Source organism: Antrostomus carolinensis, unplaced genomic scaffold, assembly GCF_000700745.2.
Source record: "Antrostomus carolinensis isolate BGI_N321 unplaced genomic scaffold, ASM70074v2 scaffold1166, whole genome shotgun sequence".
NCBI classification, from domain to species: Eukaryota; Metazoa; Chordata; class Aves; order Caprimulgiformes; family Caprimulgidae; genus Antrostomus; species Antrostomus carolinensis.
The window spans coordinates 11,939-32,574 of NW_010323697.1; the positions used below are offsets into that span (position 1 = coordinate 11,939).

Below are 20,636 nucleotides of genomic sequence, written 5' to 3' on the forward strand. Positions count from 1 at the left end.
ACAGGTAAGAAATCCCATTAGTGCAGTTGAGAACATTGTGGAGAGCCTTTTGGCTGTCCTGCCAGAGATCTCTTGGGCAGATCAGTCCAGAGCTACTTTGCAGTTTCAGGGTGTGAGTTTGAGGTGGGTGTGACTCTAGAGATACTTCTCCATTGGTAGGTGAAATGTGGATTAGTAGAGTTGACTTAGAAGGTGCCTTCATTAGTTGCTACCCCCACCCCATTTGTGGTATGAATGTCCCCTACAAAAAAAAATCACCTTTTGTTTGTCACACAAGACCCCGTTGTCTTTTGGAGAAGTCATTGCAGGGACATCGCTGGGGAATATCAGCACCGTACGTAGGTACACGGATAGATAGTGTGGGAGTATCTGTGTGTGTGTATGGTTCTCTGTGTATCTACATGCACATCTGTATCGAGTCTTTGTGGGCTGCTTTTGGATAACTTTAGAGCTTATCTTCTACAGTAAATCTGAACGTCGTGATTATCTAACAAAATTTTTTGCTATCTTTGTTCCCCCCTCCCCCATCTTTATCTAATTAAATGAGCTAATAGGCCTCAGAAACATTTCAGGTAGCTGAATGTGGAGAAATAAAACATCTGAATGATCAAGGTTGAATTCAGGTTTTCACCTGGGGAATTTTATAAATCAGTTCTCTGTTACAGATTTTAATAGAAACCTGCTTATACTTTTCAACTCCTCTGCACAGTGCCTTGCCCTCCTACTGCCAAGTGCCCCAAATTCAGTGTGGGAAAGCTGAGTTCACGTCTCATTAAATGACATGTGCCTGCCTGTCTCTGTGGAAGTCCCTCCTGCCACTCTTCAGTGCTGTGCAGCAAGCAAGACAAGCTGTGATTTACTGGGAAACTGTGAACCTGTATTGGTACTGCCTTATGAGATCTTTACATACCAGGGTTTTTTTCAGTGGTGGCAGTGACTGCTGCTCTGAAGGCAGGGTGTGCCTCATTCCCCTGTGAATCACACATTAGTCAGACACACTTTGCTCTGTATGAACTGCTTGTGGAAACTGTATACTTGTGAAATTCCGGCTTGCCCATGGCATCCTTTTCTTAATGTGATTTAAATATTTACTTAAAGTGACGGTGGCAGAATAGATCTGATCAGTCTGAATAAAGCCTCACCTTTGCAAAAGTTAATTTTAGAAAAAAAACAAAACACTGATATTAAGTTGTGCATTTGGAGAACTGAAGATTTGTATCAACTTTTATTCATTTTTTTTTAACTTACCTTTTTGTCTCATCTATCATATTTTTAAACTACATTTGAACTCAAGAGTGTGTATATATATATATATATGTGTATATATATATATATATATATTTAGCTACAAAACCCAAGCTTACTCTGTATTGTGTGTATTAATTACCACAGCCCCTGGCAGCCCTCACTGCTCTCCAGAGCTGCACAGTACCAGTCACAGTAGGAATTCTGCGACTGGCTGGCTGTGCCTGTGAGCGTGGAGCTGCAGGGGCAGGTCTGAGATGCAGGAGGTGGCAGCAGGTCCCTTCCCTGACCCATGGCAAGTGATGGTGGCCTTCGTGCTGTGGACAGGAGGTCTTGGTATGCTAAAGACATGAAGCCTTGTGTTGGAGACTTGTGGCTATAATACTTTAATATTCAGAGACCAGAAGCCATGTGGGTTTTTTTCTTTTTTTTGAATTTTTCCTGTTTTGGAAGCCTAAAAATGGGAATTTCTTTTTAATGAGTCAGGAGACTTCTTGCTGAGTAGGCCATAGTATTTTTAGATATGCTGATTTTATGTCTGAATACGGTCTTTTAATGTAAAATGCATCTTTCATTTGACTGTTTTTCTTTCAGTCTGCTGGCTGTGTGTGCTGGGCAGTCTCCCACACCACAAGCAGCTAGGCAGCCTGTTACCTGCAACAGTTTAGCTTTTGTTTTCTTTGAAATACTGAGTTTAATAATAAAATGGTTTTAACTTTTTTTTGCATGTTAAAGCACTTCTGCTCTAGTTGCAGGTCTATGGAGCCTTCAGGCTCCAAAGTTCCTCTGTAGATTTAGCTTTAAAATCTACATGCTACAGTTCCTGATTTTTAGGGGAAGGTAGAGGGAGTGAGTCAATATTTGCTGGTTTTCTTACTAATTTTCTTGTGGAACTAAAAGCCTTTTAAAACAATAAAGATACAGCGAACAATTTTATTCTACATGACAGGTTATAGAAGCATCAGATTGTGGAATACTTGAGATTTATTTTGGGAACTAGATATTTAAGAAGAAAATTTAAAAAAAACCTTGTAACTTGAGTTTGCAAAGTCTGAGTCACATGTCCTGAGTTCAGGCATGTACGATGCTGATCTCTTTATGAGGTGAGAGTTTCTGGTATTCAGGTTTTTTTTTCCATTATTTATCTTATTTTGCCTGTGAAGCTTTCTTTTTCAGTAAACATCCCTGTTGAGCAGCATGAAGTCGAGTTGTTTTTGGGTTTTTTTTGCATGGTTACTCCCAACTGTTACAGACAAAATCCGGTTTACAGCTTTAGAAATACTTATCTGGCAAAGCGTTTTTGGTGTTAGATGAGGTCCTGTGCTAACTGCTTTGTTATTTAGAGAGAAATACACCTTCCTTTTGAGGATACGTTTCTCTTGGCCCAGCACTAATGTGCTCAATTAATGTCAGCAATAGAAATTGTGTAGGCATTAGCGGCCACGTGAGCAGATTGTGAACCGCTGCATCAGTAGCATCGCAGCAAAACCTGCAGCAGCGCTCGTCTTCCAGCCTGGGAAAACCAGCCTCACACTGTGTTTGCTGCCAGGCCTTTTGCTGGGTTATTGTCATAAATTTATGAATTGTTTAAGTTAGTTCTGATCTGCCAGGTTTATGTTGGAGTGCTGAAAATTGTAGAGGCGCTACTAGAGCGTTTGGTGCTTTTGCTGCTGGTGCTGATTTAGCTGGTGCAGCTGCCTGACTGTGTAACGCAAATGAGAACTTTGTCATGTCTGTGTTTGTTAAAAACCTGTGCGTGGGCTGTAACTCCTGAATGTAGTGTGCATTTCGGTCTGCATGTTTTAGGATTTGTCTGTGCTGCTGTTAACTCCTTTGTAACAACACTTCTGGCAGCTGGGAAGTTTTGGTACCGTGAGTTTTATAGTTATTTTTCATGAAGGCATTGGTAAGTTCTTCTGTTGTCTTACATCATGACAATGGAAATGCTGTATATATCCATAGCACATTCTGGAAATGGGGTGGGTGAAGGTGTGTAGTTCTTTTTTCCTCTTGCTTTGCTTAGTCTTATTAAACACATTTTCAAGACTGCTTTCCATTTTTTAAATGGAATTTTTTGCTACCACTGTCATTATCAGCTGTTGGTACTTGCCACCTACGATAGCACATCCTGGGAAATGCTCCTGGAGTACCTAAGGATGGGCAGCCCTGCCACGTGCCCAGCTGGCAGTCCATGGGCCAGGGAGTTTTCTCCCCTATAGTTAGCAGTTACAAAAACACTTCTACCATTAACACTTACTGTATGGAAGATTTTCTGTAGAAATGCCAACTGCTGAGCAGGAAGGAACTGTTCTGACTCTAAATTATACTCCTAAGCGTTGGTAAATCGAATTACATACTTTGTGTTCTGTAGCAAAATTTTACTAGAATAGAAGTTAGCATGTTGCTTGATTTGTGGTAGGGAGCCTTGTTTTTCCTTTTAAAAAGTAGAAGTTCTTTGTTTGTTTGGTGGTGGTTTTTTGTTTGTTTTTAAGGAAAGTCAGTGAGTTTTTGATACGGGAAGAGAGGTATGTTCATTAAAAAAGGGAGATATCTTTGGTATTGTGGTATTAAATATTATAACCTAACCTTTTTTTTTTTCCTCAATAGGTATACAAAGCTTGGATATGCTGGCAATACTGAGCCCCAGTTCATTATTCCTTCATGTAAGTATTTGTTATTTATGTATGAATGCGAAGGTTACACTTAGAGTTTCTGTAATATGCTATGTAAAAAACAAAAAAAACAGTTAAAAATGAGTCTGAAAAGACTTCTTGAGTGATGGCACAGAGTGACAGCATGGCTGTGTTCTGTTGTGCTATGGATGCTCCTTTTAGAAAGATACATTCATTAAAATGGTATACTAATGTTCAAAGTTAATATCTTGGAAATTGAAACCATATTGAAATACGGTAGTGTGGCTGTATTTACTTTTTAGAAGTTTTTTCCCTTATTATGGGCTTCTCAGGTTAAAGTTTAGTTGATTGTAACTAGGAAAATAATTTTAAAATTAGATGTTTTAATATTTTTAAGGTTTAAAATATTATGCTTCCCAGGTATTTTCCAGTATTACAACTATGTTACTGAATTCACTATGTTTTTTAAATGGAACAAGAAAACATTTAATTTTTTTTTTTACATGTAAAATTGCTTATTCACTCCCTGTCTTCTGACTGTTTCTCCCACTTGAATTGCTAGGGCTCTACGCTAGAGAGTGGAACTCAATCAGCTTCCTTTAGAAATGCTTCACCTTTTGACCTCCTACACCACTTGGCATTTTGTCATTGTGCATCTGTGCCAAAGTAATCACGTATTGCATCCTGCTAAAAAGGAATAATTAGTACACCCAGTTTTCCTTGTAAATGCAACAGGAAAAGAGCTGGAACTAATAATACTTAAGCGTAGTCACTGTAAAATAGAACTTGATAGTTTTTCCAGAAAACATGCTTCACATAACAATTATCATGTTTTCATACAAGTGAGAGAATCCTTCAAATCTCCTCTATATGTAGTTCTTCATTCATTTGGTTTTCCTGTTGAATTTCATTTGACTTACCTCAGTGGTACATAAAATACACTCCACAGTTTAGTCTTTCACGCAAAAACTAATTCTAACATTAGATTTTTTAAAAAGTTAACGAACCATTAAAAAAAACTTTACGTTGTTCCTTAAACTTCATAGCAGTCTTTTAATTAAAGATGGGCATATGATTATTTTATTTAATTTCATATAAATAGAGTTTACATACTTTTTCTGCATCTTCAGATTTGGTTTATTTAATTTTCAAATCACTTTCTTGTTCCAAAAAAGGAGAAGAGACATCATGACACTTTAAACAAATTCTGGGAGTTAAATGACCTGTCAGATCATTAAGCAGATAAATTTATACAACAAGGATGCTATTAAAGTAAAAGAGAAAGGGGGGAAATTAGATTTTTTTGACAACTTTTTGATAGTGTGGTGTGGTTTGGTTTTGTTTTGTTTTTTTTTTTAAAAAAGGTGCTCTAGTCTAGATGCTCCTGCAACTGGGATGATCCTGGACTGCAATTCTCTTAATGAAAAAAGCATTTTTCTCATTTGTACTGTAATCCAAGTTAGATTGCATGTGTTTGCATTAATCCTCTGCCTCAAGTGAAATAAAATAGCACTGCTGTAATCCACATTAGAGCAACAAAAATAGAGTCTAGCAGTACCTAATTTCAAAGTACAATGTTACAAAAAAACTGTGGATCTTTTCAAAGCACTTTGGTGTCTTTAATGTCCTTAATGATATCGACAGAGGAAAGATGGTTTGGTTTCTGCTTTGACTTCCAGCAGTGGTGGTTGCATGTTATCAATTTGATTTTCTAAAAACGTTTGCTGTTAAGCAGGTTGGAGCAGCATTCCTTCTGCCTTGTTAATTTCCTGCTTATCTTATTTACTCCTACTCTTAACAAATTTTTATCTTCCACTCCTCTGATGTTCTTGATTTAATTCTGAATATGCTTCTGTAGAGATGACAAATGCTTGCTTGAAAAGTGAAATGAATTATAATATATTGGGCCAATTTTTTGAAGAGACTTGTGTTCACCGCTTTCTTCCCTGTCTGCTGTTTAAATCTTAGCTGATCATTAATTTTGTTTGATTTTTATTCACTTAATCCTTTTTTCCTGCTGTATGTTAAAGTAAGAGTTGACTTCTTTCCGTTACACAGTAGTTCTCTTGATTTGTTGTCTATATTAATTTATTTATGATAGTTTACATGTTAGATGGCCTTTTCTTTACCTTTAAAAAAAAAATAATACTTGAGTAGTGGTTACATGGAAAAGTTTATTTGATGCAGGTATGTCCTTTTTTTTTTTTTTCCCTAAAAACTCTTAATTCTTGTGCCAAGCAAACCAAAGGCAAATGCTCTGAGATGCCGCTGGAGTGCTGCCCATCTTCAGACACTGCGGTAGCCTAGCTCTGGTTTCAGCAAGATTTATTTTCCTGTTTGTATTTTCGGGATATAGTTCTTGATTCAGGTTGTTTCCTTCTCATTTCTGACTTTCAAAACCAGGACTCAACAAGCCAGCCTCAATGTCAGCAAAATATTGAGAGCTCCCATCTTGTTTTAGGCTTGTAACAGGGTGAAACCACTTTGACTTGAAGGTTTCTGTAATCCTGTGGCAAGCAATGGTATTTTACTTAAAACTTCTTGAAGAAAACACACATCTGGACAGAAAAATTTCCCAAAATGTGTGAGCTCTGTAATGATGGCTTAAAAAATATTTGGCAAGATTCTTCTTTTGACTTGCAGTAAACGCTGGCCTTGCAACATCTCCTTCCCCACTATTTTAGGTTCTGCTTCCTATCTACCCCCCATGCTTTCAGCTTCCTCCAGCCTTTTGCTTCCTCTCTGCTCTCCTGTAAGCTGCTACAGAAGTTACAGGATGATTCAGTTTTCTTCCTGAAGAGCTCAAAATAATATCTTCTGTTTTATCCTGTTCAGTCTTTCATAACATTTAACTTTGGCTGCGCAGCTCTGCTTTTGTTGCTGTTTATGGGAAGAGAAGGATGGGGAGCATCAGTGAACTGACGGTGCTTTACCCTGGAATGTTATTGATTTCCAAATCCTGTAGCTGTGCTGCCTGGTGGGATTGAGCCTGCAGAAGCTGTTATCATAAGTTTTTTTTTCTTAATCTTAGTTGTGAGCAAATGGAACTTCTTACTGAAGGTGAAAATTAGCAAAATTCTGCCTTTTTGGATCATGACCTTGGAATAATTGAGGCTGGTAGTAATGTTTCTTACATATATGAATTTCCTCATTTGTGTAAAGGATTGTCTTTAAAGGCAATATGAGTAAGACTTGAAACAATACAGCAGGTATTGCTGGCACTGCAACTCTGTTAGCCAGAAGGCTGATGCAAACGATGAGGGAAGGGAACATCTGTGTTCCTGTGGTATCTAATCACTGCTCCATCTTTCCAGGATCCCATGTTTAGCCTGAGCTAGTATTTTTTCTGATAAAAACTTTATTTATGATGAGTAATTATCCTGGAAAGAGGAAATTGCCAAGATACAAGCTCTTAACTTTTGCCAGTTATTCCTTGACGTGAAGGAGAGATTTATAGTCTTTCCTAAATGAAATTCTCCATCCTGTTCTTAACGATAAGATAGAAGTAGGATTTAAAAGAAGAAAATAAACATAGACTTGTGAAAATCTGTTTTAAAGCATCCAAAGATGCATCACGTGGCCATACAAATGTCTATCCTTTTAAAAATACTTCTTTTATATCCAGTTTTCTTTCTGTCCCTTATATTTTCTCCTACTTCTTCCTTCCTGCTTTCTTTTCTACGTGTTTTCTTCTTATTTAGCTGCTGTTCAGTCCCTTTTATGTGCCGTGTCTCATTTTCATAATATGTCCAGAAATCAAATCGGTGCAAGTGAAGTAAAACGTCCGTTTGTATAATGGCAGCATATTTTCTTTCTTGCTTTTTATACAACTTCTACAACTCTGTTCATTTTATTATTATTATTAGAGAATTGTTCAGAAAATTAGCACACTTATTGACTAAAATGAGATCTGTAGGGATACCTTTAGTGCTTTTTTTTTAATGTTTTATCTCTCTGAATGTCAAGTGTCTAAGAATTAAATGTTTATTTAGATCTATATTGTGTTACTTTATAAATCCTAATTATATTTACCTATGATTAGAATTCATTATCTGTTTTATTTAACTTTTCTGTGCTTATACCTGAAGCAAAGGATGAATACAATTACATTGTGTTTCTATTCTTGAATATTGGGCTTTTCTTTTATTTTTAAAGCAGGATATATGATCTACATTATTGTGTTCTCTGTTAAAGGTATTGCTATCAAAGAATCCGCGAAAGTGGTTGATCAAGCACAAAGGAGGGTTTTGAAAGGTGTTGATGATTTAGACTTCTTTATCGGGGATGAAGCAATAGAAAAACCAACTTATGCAACCAAGGTATTGAGAGAAATGTTTAAAATATTTTTTCCAATACTCTTCAGAAAGCATCAGCTATACAGTAAACAGCTGCTTATGAATGCTTTTTGGTTAATTTTAATCTTATTTTCTCACTAACTCTGTTTTAATGGAAAATAAAGTTTGGTATTAGTTTTGTTGACCTTCAGAAGCCTGTGGGAATTTGCAGAAAAGCATGTGAATGTGTATTTCTTTTGAAGTGAAGTGAGGCTGGGAGAGCGTTAAGAGGAAATATCATTCTTTCCTGTTCCGTGACATCTTCTGGCAGCAGTGTCAGAGTCGGGATACTGGGCAGGGGGGACCTTTGGTTTATCCAAGTGCCACCATTCTGTTGTGCTGAGACGAGCGCAGTGTATCGTCTCTGCTATTCCAGATTGGAATCTGAATTTCAAATAGGCGTCAGATCGAGATAGGGAGAACCCAATGCAAGGTTTCTTGCGTATGTAGATCAGAGCTTTTACTCTAGTTGAAAACACTGTATGTGGTTTTTTCCCCCCCTCCTTTTCTTTTTCTTTTGTTTCCAATTATATTTCGATGTTCTTGTGCAACAGTGGCCCATCCGCCATGGTATAGTTGAAGACTGGGACTTGATGGAGAGGTTTATGGAGCAAGTAATCTTTAAGTACCTAAGGGCAGAACCAGAGGATCATTATTTTCTTTTGGTAGGTAAAATTATGTCGTGCTTATAAAATTGCATATGGCTAGTAAGAATGCTTGTGCTGATTTATGTATTAATTCTTTGTTTTGAATATGCTTATCTTGAAAACTAAAGTAAATATAAGTTACCTGAAACTTTCCTGACCTGGTTTACCACATCCAGGTTCTTTAATTTTCTAAAGATTTCAGAATGTCTGAACTGCAAAGTTTTTTCTATTTTCATTTCCGTCCCAATTGCATCTTCATCCTCCCTTTTTTTTTTTTCCCCCACTGTTACTTATCCACTGAATTGAATAATCATGTTTACATTTTTGAGGCAAAAAAGTAACTGCATGTTTTGACTTGACATAATTGCAATTATCTTGTTTTAACAATGCTGCCACTTGAATGGTGTATCTAGACAGTGACATTTTTTTTCACTGTCAGAAGGATTGATTGTCATTTTTGGGCAGATTAGGTCTGAATTAAGATCAATGTTATTCTGAAGCATCAGTATTTTACTTACGGCCATTGAAATAGGCAATTTGTTTTTGTGTGACATTTACAAAGCAAGTTTGGAATTGGAGATGTTGGTTACACTTGTTAACATCTAATGCAACTGTCTGCTCGAAGCAGGTCTAATTAGATCTGGTTGCTGAAGGCTGTGTCCAGTAAAGCTTTGAGTATCTCCAAGGGTCAAGATGCCATAACAACTCTGGGCCCCTTTTCCAATATTTGACCACCCTCATGTTACCGTTTTTCCTCCTAATACCTGCTTAGGATTTCCCACGTTGCCGTTTGTCTCCATGGCCCCTTTTCCTGTCACTTTTGTGAAGAGTCTGTCTCTCTCCTCTTTTTTCCCTCCTATTATATAGTTGATGTAATGAAAGAGTGGTTGTTTTGGTGTCCCATTCCTCCCCCTCGACCCCCACAAATATTCTGTAGCAGTATCCAAAATGCTCTTTTAGAGGAAAGACTTAATTTAAGTATGTTTGGTATTTTAATTAAAATTATAGTATACTGTTACAGTGCATTGTGTGCTGTTGGTAGCTTCTCTCAGTTGAGTACATTTCTACAGCTGATCATATCAACTTGTTTTATAGAGATTGCCTTCTGAAGAAAACCAGCTTTTTTCTTTAATGAATTGCTGAGAAATTTTAAAAATAATTGTCATTCTTGAAATGTGCTAAACTATATCCTTTGACATTTTTAGGTTGATAGTCCTTGATTCTTCTGGTGAAATGAAAAGTTGTAATGAGCTAACCAACCCACAAAGGGGGCCATCAATGTAAATTCTTAAGCAGTAATTATACAACGTTTTTACTGCACTTCCTATTTTCACTCTTATCATCATGTTTTTGCAATGCAGTTTGCATAAACTCTGTTATTGTCAGAGGAGTTTCTAGATTTTCTTAATTGCACCAGTTTCACGTCAAAAGTGCCCTTTGCACGTTACTATTTTTACATGATACTGTTGGTGGATGACTCATCTTTCAAAATTTAGGACTCAGTGATTATTTTTTTTTTTGAAAGTGAAATGTTTGATTTGAATGTAAGTAAAACTTTTTTTTTTTTTTTTTTTCCTCACAGACTGAGCCTCCATTAAATACTCCAGAAAATAGAGAATATACTGCTGAAATCATGTTCGAGTCTTTCAATGTTCCAGGGCTATATATTGCTGTTCAGGTAAGGGCAGAGCTGTTGAAAGTTAGAGCTACGGTATTTCTCCTTGAGCCAAAACTAATTTCACTATGAAAACTGTATGAGTGGTGTTTGGAATACTTTTATGTACTTTTGATTAGCAGTTTCACCAGTGGATGTTTGATATGCATTGATTTTGTGGTCTGTTTAGCTAGTTACTGTTCCTCTGTTACCTGTAGAGAAGGTGACCTCTAAGCAGTAGACTGTAATACCTGTTGCATCATAAATAAATTAAAAAAACCCAACATATCACATCATAATAATGGTAATAGATCAAGAATTTAATCCCTCTCAATATGAAGTAGCAAAAAAGATGTTTTTTTGAAGTAAAAAAGCATCAGGAGTCAAAAAATACATTTATGCAGCCTCTTTTTTGTAAGCTGTTGTGTACAGATACGTAATATTACTAAGAGTTTCCATGCTGTAAATTACCATGAGCATGTCAGTCTGGGTATTGTTGGGAGGAGTGGTGGAAGGTGGGATCTGCAATGCAGTGCTTGTGCTGAGATTGTTTTTTTGTGTGTTCTTTTACAAGGCTGTCCTTGCCTTAGCTGCATCTTGGACGTCAAGACAAGTAGGTGAACGAACACTGACTGGCACAGTTATAGACAGTGGTGATGGTGTCACTCATGTTATTCCTGTTGTAAGTATACATCAAAACTATAGAAACTATTTAACTGGAGAACAATTTGTCCTGTAACTTCTCTGAAGTTTACACTTACACAGTCTGAAGTATAGCTTGGAATCTTAAAGAATGTCAGATAATTTCTAGGATCGTGGGTGTGGTTTTTCAGTTTATTTTGTAGTGCAGAAACTCTCAAAGAATTTCTCTACACTCTTGAGTTTGTCAGGACCTACTGCCTTTCAGTGACTTACCTTAAAAGGCGATTTGCCAAGGCCATGTTAAGTGATCAATTAAATTGCATTACTTTATCATATTTCCAGTTTGTTTGGCTGGTAAGGGTGAATATGCTTTTTACAACAGTCAGTACAAAAAGTTAGGAAACTTCTTTGTTTAATTCAGTCGGTTAATATATAAAATAGAAATACTACTACATCTGCCTTCAGATAGTTTGTATTATTTACTACATGCCACAGTAACATCAATTTTTAAAAATTATTTGTTATACCAAATAGTAGCATTGGTGGTGATCAAACATATCCTGTCACGTTGTTATTAATCTTGGTGGAATATAGTAGATAAAACTTTGTTCAGACTGTTCATCCAAGATGGCATGTTTTTAATAACATATAGGAAACACTTGGCATTTCAAACCTTTTATAGGTCAACTTTTTAAAAATTGTACTTAGTAGTTCAAATTGCTGTTTAAAACAGTTGAAATTTTCCTGATTTGTGGATTTGGTTTTAATTGAAATAAGAGAAGGTATTCTATATGACTTGAAGCGTTAAGCTCCTCTTTAGATTGACATTCACTTGAGTTCTGCAATTTTTAAACAAGTTGAACAAATTGACAGCAATAGTGTACCACTTTTGTAATAAAATAGCTAGGGGAATTAACAAACACTTCTCTCTGTGGTAAAGCTAACAATAGTGGTATGTTTTTTATGGCTTTATTCTTTCCTGTATTAGAAAGAACATTTTATATGAGTGTAAGTTGTGTATAGGAAATTTTAAGCATTTTATATTAGTGTCATACCTATGTTTGTCTTTTTGGATGTAGCAGGTCTGGTGAGGATGAAAGCTAGTGTCAAACACTTTCGGTTTCTGTGTTCAGACCAGATATTTGTAATGCCCTCTTACTGGCCCCCAGGACGAGTGTGACTTAAAAGGGTAGACTGATGGATGAGTATGGGCCAGTCTGATGTTCTAAGCTGTCTCAATTAATGTGCTGAAATGATGCATTTTCTCCCTGCTTTCAGAAAATTAATTTTGGTTCATGTGGATTGTAACGTCTCACATCAGTGGCTGTGACTGCAGAGCCACATCATTTATTCTAAAATAATATTTCATGATACAAGGTTCCTTGACCTTTTTGGTAAGAGTAACCTCATTTTGAAGAGAAAATAAAGGACAAGGAATAGTGAGTATAGCTATTTGTCTGCCTTACATACTAGTGACCTTTCTGTTCCTCCTGACTTTGTAAGAATTACGAACCAATGCAAACTGAAACACTTTAACAAGTAAAATAAGGCTACTGAAGAATTGGATTTTTGATAATTAAATGAACCAATCCTAAAGGGCTTCATTCTCACAATCACAGGTAGTAAATAGGAGTTTAGACTCCCGCCTCTTTCTCTCTCCCTCCCTCCTAAGCTTTGTTGAAAGGAGTTCTTGTCAATGTCTTTCTCCCAATTAATTTTATTTACAGGCTGAAGGATACGTGATTGGCAGCTGTATCAAACACATTCCAATTGCTGGGCGAGATATAACATACTTCATTCAGCAGCTGCTGAGGGAGCGAGAAGTAGGAATTCCTCCTGAGCAATCCTTGGAAACAGCTAAAGCAGTGAAGGTAACGTGAACGTTGCCAATGTTAATTTTAGATCAGAGCTTGCTATCTATTTTTAAAATACAGTAATACCTTAAAATCATTGTCCTTCCAGGTAATGGTGCTCTGTTTCTGAATAATATAAAAATCTCTAAATAGTATAATAATATGAAATACCTTAAATTTAAGGTATGCTGTTGGGTTATTCTCAATTTGGCCTAGAATTTCACTCTTTACTTGTGGTCTCCTCTTTCTCCTCCCCTCCCTTATTATTATTATTATTGTAATATTCAGTAGGAAATGTTCTTAGTGGGATGTGTAATGTTAAAAGCTCTAATTACTCTTTTATTCTTTCTGAATGTTGGTACGTTCTTTTTTTTTGTACTACAAAGCTATTCTGAAAGACATTCAGCTTAAAGTACACTTAAACGTGTTTCTATGGCAATTTTTCAATGTACTTTAGAACTCATTTCTCACCATCGTGGAAGTTTAGAGGAAAAATAGATGAAAAGTAATTTAGCTCAGCAAGATGTAGTGCTTTCAGTGCTGCACAGAAATGATTTGTAATAGCAGAGCCATTATCTAACTGTATACAGTAAATGTCAGTTCAGCTGGTTTTGAGGCCTGTTCTGTATTTGCCAATTTAAAATTCTTATTCTTAAAGGCTTAAATTACTACACTTTAAGTTCACACCATCTTCTCTGCTGTACATAAGAAGATATTTCTAACTGTACATATTCCATTTTCAGGAACGCTTTAGTTACGTTTGCCCTGACTTAGTAAAAGAATTTAACAAGTATGACACAGATGGTACAAAGTGGATTAAACAGTATACTGGAATTAATGCTATCTCAAAGAAAGAATTTACCATTGATGTTGGCTATGAGAGATTTCTGGGGCCAGAGATTTTCTTCCATCCTGAGGTAAGTTGATTGGAATTGTCTGTGCTATTTGTTTTAGGCGCATTTCAGATTATAGCATATAAATAGTATTTGCAAACTTTTAAAGAAGTAGTTATTTTGACTTATATTTCTCCTTATTTGTGAATAGATATCAGCTATTATTGTAAGTCAGCGTGGTTTTGATTCTTGATTGCAAGTAATCTTTATACAGATTCAGGTTGATATCTAAAAAAAGCACTATGTTTGAAACTCTTAAATAAATGGATTACTAAGCCCGTATTTTCTTCTTGTGATTTTTAATAGAATTTCCAGGTCTCACCAAATTGTCCCCCGTTTCCTTACCTGTCTGTTGAAAAGTCAAGTTTCTAAATACTCTGTCATCTTGCCTTTATACCCCCAGTCTCTCTTCCAATGTTGGGAAAAAATTAAATGGGAATAAAGCCTTTATTTTATTTATTTATTTATTCCCCACTGAATCCCCCTCTACATTCTCCCGTTGCAGCTTTTTTCATGTTACACTGTTTTGCTCTGGTGCTCAGCGTCTGAGAAGGACCTGTGTTCTTTGACTTGTTATGGTTAACAAAAACTATCTTAAGAGAATAGCTGGCAAAATAGATACCTTAGATGTTGTTACTCTTTCAGACTTTTTATAAATGGCAGCAAAAATAGCTAACATAACTGCTTCCATTATTAGTTTTCGTGACATATCTAGTAAAATAGGATAGTTCTTTCTTTTCCCTTTTTACTCCCCTTTCATTTGCAATATGTGGTCCTACATGTTGATTTGTCTGTTTTTATTCTTGATTGTAGTTTGCTAATCCTGACTTTACACAACCCATCTCAGAAGTAGTAGATGAAGTTATTCAGAATTGTCCCATTGATGTTAGACGTCCTCTGTATAAGGTCAGTAGCTATAATGATTTTTTTTAATACTTACTTTAGAAGGATTGTGCTTTATGTTGAAATAAGTATTTGAAACTATTTGAAACTAACAAAATGGGCCAAAACCCAAACTCCCAACAACAAAGTTAACCATTTGTCTAGAAATGAATCCAGTATGCAGATGGTTTTATGTTGTTCACTTCCACCTTTTCAGAATGTGCTTTCATTACTTGAACTGTTATTTAAAAGAAAAAAAGAAGTAAGTGGAACAGAAATCTGAGCAAAAGAAGTGAGATGTACTAAGATATAAATGGATTTTAAGGCATAGTCAATTTAAATGTGACAACCTTTTTGTAAATTCATATTCTGTCACGCTTAAGTGTTAGATAATTGAAAACTTCAAGTAAAAGCATACATGTTAATTGTAATTTTAAAAACTATATTAGATATTTTGAATTTAAGAACTGGATGAAGTTGGAGACTTACATTTTCAAAAGCAGTTAATAATTTTTTATTACTCACAACAGAATATTGTCCTCTCTGGAGGCTCAACCATGTTCAGGGACTTTGGTCGCCGTTTACAGCGAGACTTGAAAAGGACTGTTGATGCCAGACTGAAACTTAGTGAAGAACTTAGTGGTGGCAGACTGAAGGTTGGTTCTTGCAGCTAATGCATTTAACAAGCATCTTTCTCTCCCTTGTTACCTGGAAAATCCAAAAATAACATATTACAATTACATTCTTGTTTGTTGAAATGCCTTTGTTTAAATTAAAAGTTCTTGTAGAACCTTTTCAGAGATTCATACATTGTAGAGAAATGTAGACTGGTATTGGAAAATATTTATATAATCCTTTCTCTGTAGGAAGCTACAGTCCTAGTTCCCCTGGTAGGCACTTGTACTGCCTGCACATTATTATGGAACTGAATCAGTCTCACCTAATGAAAGGATGGGACTTAATGCCTGTTACATAAAGGTAGTTGATCATTCCTCAGCTTTTCTTGTGCTTAGTCCTTATTGATTAGTTGCAAATCATTGTCCTCAACCTTTTGAACTTAAAGAGAGATGGAGCAAGCTCATTGTTGAGCCACCAGGGCAGTCAGAGGACCTCGAGCACTTGTCCTGTGGAGAAAGGCTGAGGGAACTGGCTTGTTTAGAGAAGAGGCAGCTTTGGGAGTCCTAATAGCACCCCTCAGTGCATGTGGGAAGGTGATTGAGAAAGTAGGACCAGGCCCTTGACATTGCTGAGTGGTGGGTGCGTGAAAGACAACAGAAATGAATTGAAACATAAGTAGCTCAGCTTGGATAAAAGGGAAGATTTTTTCCTGAGGATAATCAGGCATTGGAAAGGTTGCCCAGAGAGATTGTGCAGCCTCTGTCCTTGGAGGTTTTTGAGATTCAGCTTGAATAACTCCCTCTGACCTCATAGCTGACTCTGCTTTGAGCAGGAAGCTGAACTAGAGACATTCTGAGACCCCTTCCCACCTAAATTATCCTATGATCCTATCCTATGATTACCCACATTTTCACTAAACTGCATAATCCTTAATTTATGTTGTTTCTACTTTTGACCTCTGATCTAACTTTTGCATTTTTTCTGTTGACTCTGCATACATGAAAGATATCAGCAAAGATAAAAACTATGTGTTTCTTCTTTCTAAGGGAAGATTGAAGTGATTTTCCTCACTTATTTTTCAGTAGTAATCTAGCTAGATGAGCTCAAACAATCCTTAAAACCCCTAACATAGCTTCATAATATGCCATGTAGACAACTCTGAAATTTCAGTTCCATACAGGTCTCTGGTTCAAGTAACTAAGTTTATTCTCAGCTCTCCTTACTAGACTTACCACTTACTAAGGAAGTGGGGTATGAATAAGGAAATCTGATGCAATTCCTTCTTCAAAGTACTGGGCATTGTATGTAGTCACTGGCTTGAATTTTGCAAATGTATTATAGATAATTTTTAGATACTGTTTTGAATTGTTCCGATTTCAGCAGGTTGTACTGGGACAAAGAAATGATTTCTTTCTGAAACTGTTATGTACGCTGCTGTTTGTGATAAGCACAAGTAAGGAATTAAGACTTGTGGGTAGGATGGAAATGAGCTAACGGGAGTGAGTGTTGTAGTTTTGAAAAGCATGACTGCGACTCTGTTGGTCCTAGATAAGCTTTAAATCAGTCTGCAACTAATGCTTTGTTAAAATAATGACATGAAACTTAAAAATTAACTTTCTAAAGTTGAAAAGGGTAAGTAGTATGGATCTGTTCTTACAACTGCATAAATAAATGGTCCCTCAGGAATTCAGCAGAAAATAGAATGTGGATAGTTGGAGAGGAACACTGTAGTGCATGGAGCTCTTGGGAGAAAATTGGTGGGAATGCAAGTATCTTTATAATGTCTGATAAAGTAGGTAACTGGCGATTTATAAGCAAGAGCTAGTTCTTAGTCTGGGTTGTACAAGAGAAAATCTGATGGTATAATTGTAAATTTACATACCCAGCATTTAAGAAAATACTAATTTGTGAAAAGTAAGCTCAGAATATACACTCCTTTAAAAAAAGATAAGTTTTACCAGCAAAAGTAACTTTTAATGTGTTGTTTTGTTCTGGTTTTTTTCTTCCTCTCCCTTTTATAGCCTAAGCCTATTGATGTACAAGTCATTACACACCATATGCAGAGATACGCTGTTTGGTTTGGAGGATCAATGCTGGCTTCCACGGTAAGTTAGCTGTAAAGCTAAACGTGTTTTAGTCATTCTAGCTGTGCTTTTAAGAGTTCTCATCTCTCCTTCACTTTATATTAAATGCAGTTGGGAGATTTCTGATAGGCCTCAGGTAGCAAATATACCCTCCCCACCCCCTTTGAAGTTTTAGATTTTAGAGATTTGAAAGAGCAAATGAAAGCTGAATTACAGCTTTGTGTGAATTGTTTAATAGTGCCTTTTAGTTTTGTGGCAAAATACATTGTTTGCCCTGGTGTTTAACCATGTGTGATGTAATATTAATTTCCCATTTTCCCATTTGCTACATAAATGTTAATATTGTTAAAATAAAGTGTATGCACCACTGACTAATTTTTTTTCTCCTTTCCTTCACAGCCTGAATTCTACCAAGTATGCCATACCAAAAAAGATTATGAAGAGATTGGTCCTAGCATCTGTCGTCACAACCCTGTTTTCGGAGTCATGTCTTAAAGCTGACCTTGGAGGGGTCAGGGACAGGGAGGTGGGGAGGAGGAGGAGGAGTCTTTCTGATTACTTGTTTGTCTGATGGCTGGTATTAAGATAACAAACATGACTTGACAATAAGAAAAAGACCAAATGCAATTAAGCAGGATTATTTTAATAAGTGTCTCAACATGCGGATGTAGTGGAAAGCAAAAATGATCACGTTTTTTCTTTAGATTGATTATTTGAACCTGTGCGTAACAAAACAAAAAAGTGGATTTTAGTTCTTTCTGTGCCCTGATATTTTGTATATTAATGAATTATCCAAGATTTGATGGGATTTGACGGTGTGTAGATAGTCAGCTCTCTAATGCTTCCGTTGTACCCTTTCATGGGTGCAATGCAGGAGCTTGTTTATATTTCATACTTTTTTATACTTTGAGGAAAAATACAAATTAAAGAAACTGTAATATTTGAAGAAAAAAAAAAAATTACCAGTGACCAACTTGAAAGTAAATTTAAAAAAAAAAAAAAGTCATGAATCGTGCAACTAGTTATTGCAAATCATGACCAGTCTAAATCCTGGGTTCCATACAATGCGAGTGCTTTTGGAACTAAGAAGCTAGTATCTTGGATTAACCGATGCCTGCTAGTGCTTTCTGATTACTTGGTGCATTTTCATACTATCTCTTGCTTTAAAACAAACAAACAAAAAAAAGTAAAGACAAGACTGTTGGACCAGTATTGCAGTTCTGTAGTGTCATTTCTAATTAAAACCAAATAATCAGGTTATCAAAATTGGTGTATTTAAAGCCTAACACCATTCCAATAAAGGCACAAAATTTCTTTTTATGTTTGTGTCAGACTTGTTAATCTCATTACATGGGAAGTTGTGAGCATGGGTTCCTACATATCTGCTGTGGTTTTTGAGGAGTCAAATTGGTCTGTAAGGTAGAGATCATTATGTGCATTGTGTAAACTGAAGTGTGAGCATTTTAGAACTGCAGGTTATGTGTTCATCTAGATAGCACTTATCTATATAAACCTAACACCTCCTCCATTGTTAGGTTTGTTCATCTTCTACTTTGTTCTGTAACTTTCCCCCCTCGCTTTCTTTCAGATGGTGGTATGCAGGGGACAGCGCTGCGTTTTAAATCTCTGTGGTTTTTTCTGCAAGAAAATACCATGTAGATAAAAATAAAGTGAAAACAATCTCTTTCTCATTCTTTCTAGGAAGAATGCTTCATGTATTGAATGGAATTACTCACAATTTCTGTTAATATTTGATGAAAGAAAACTCTTCTCTAGGCACTTCTGAACTCACAAATGTAGTTAAGGTTGTTTATGTAGAAGACCACAAGAGGGAGATCTCTTGGTTTCTTCTGAGTTGTAAAGATTCCTCAGTTTTTTTTCAGAGAAGCTTATCAATTGTCAGAGTTTCTGGTTGCTTCAAAGCACAGTAAATGCGACTCCAAAACAAGGGTAAATATGGGAAAGTATTTTTTTTTTTTACAGCAAGGATTATAAAACTTCACATACTGGAATTGGATAAAAACTTGGTGCAAAGAAGAAAATGTTAAATAACTTTATTACAAAACTGTACTATTATCATCTCCCTGTCAATATAAAATTTTGGAGAGTTTTTCAAATAGTGAGTTTTTGAGTCCTAACTGCTGACTGATTCATGTGGTGAGAAATACCAATAGGCAAATATGTGTCAAATAAAGAAGTTAATTTAAGCTGTGCTTTTCCAACAGTCCTCTGGTTCTGCAACCGTATCACACTCTAGTGACCAGATTTCCTGGTGTCCTGCAATGGCCTGAAGTTAAGGCGAGGTTGTGGTTTTCCCCTCTAGAAAGTAGAGTCTTAAAAATTCACTTGAAAAACTCAAACATTCCTGATACATGGATACATGGTGTAGTGAGGAAATGTAAAGAAAAGGACTGAATATATGTACATCTCTAGGATAATGTGCAAAGAGGTGTGGAATGTGTAGTTATGGAGATACACTCAGCTGAAGGACGGACCTGGTGTGTATTAGGTGGAAGTTGTACTGCAGCTGGTCCCAGATGCAATCATAACTCTGGTTTCTGGATCTTTTGGAACCCAGATCAGATGTCTTTTCCCCCTCACTTCCTTTAGCTGTCACGTTCAGGCCTCCACTGCTGCACCTTGGAGGAGCTGAGGCAGGCAGAGAAAAGCACCAGCAGAATTCAGCTGGAGGGGACTGGGGTGCAGGAGCTGAGCTGAACTGAGCGGTCACGGACAATTTGGGGAAGCTCCGAGAGGCACTGTCAGTGAGACTCTCTTGAGCAGGTCTGGTTTTGTGCAGATCCTTTACAGGCTGTAAGTTGTTGAGACACCCTGGGCTTGGGTGCTGGGTGGATCTGCTCTGCAAACTGCTGTCTGGGTGAGAGAGTGATGGCATCCAAATACTCAGAATTTGGCTCTTCTCGAGTATGGTGGGTAACAAGGAGAGAGGCAGTTCTCATGTCCTGTGTTTCAGCAGCTGGGCTCTTGCAGGGAGGGGAAATAGGAAAAAAATATTCTGTACCTGGAGGGAATGGTGTCTGATGGACTTGCTGCTTCAGGCAGGGCTGTTAGGTTGGTGTTTTAGAGAAACAAGCATCGTCTAGTGGTGGGGGGTCCTCTGGAGCTGAACTGTCTGTGGCACAACCAGGTT

The 20,636-nt window shown here is 36.7% G+C and overlaps 1 protein-coding gene across 1 annotated transcript; it reads left to right on the plus strand.

Moving 5' to 3' along the window:
* Window positions 1-3,858: 3,858 nt before the first annotated feature.
* On the plus strand, window positions 3,859-19,192 carry LOC104527024 (actin related protein 3). Its single transcript, XM_029085609.1, has 11 exons — window positions 3,859-3,908; window positions 8,073-8,197; window positions 8,767-8,877; window positions 10,442-10,537; window positions 11,088-11,195; window positions 12,883-13,026; window positions 13,752-13,925; window positions 14,715-14,807; window positions 15,314-15,439; window positions 17,423-17,506; window positions 17,885-19,192. The coding sequence occupies exons 3-11, from the start codon at window positions 8,806-8,808 to the stop codon at window positions 17,978-17,980; spliced, it is 993 nt and encodes a 330-aa protein (XP_028941442.1). The 5' UTR covers window positions 3,859-3,908; window positions 8,073-8,197; window positions 8,767-8,805; the 3' UTR covers window positions 17,981-19,192.
* Window positions 19,193-20,636: the final 1,444 nt, after the last annotated feature.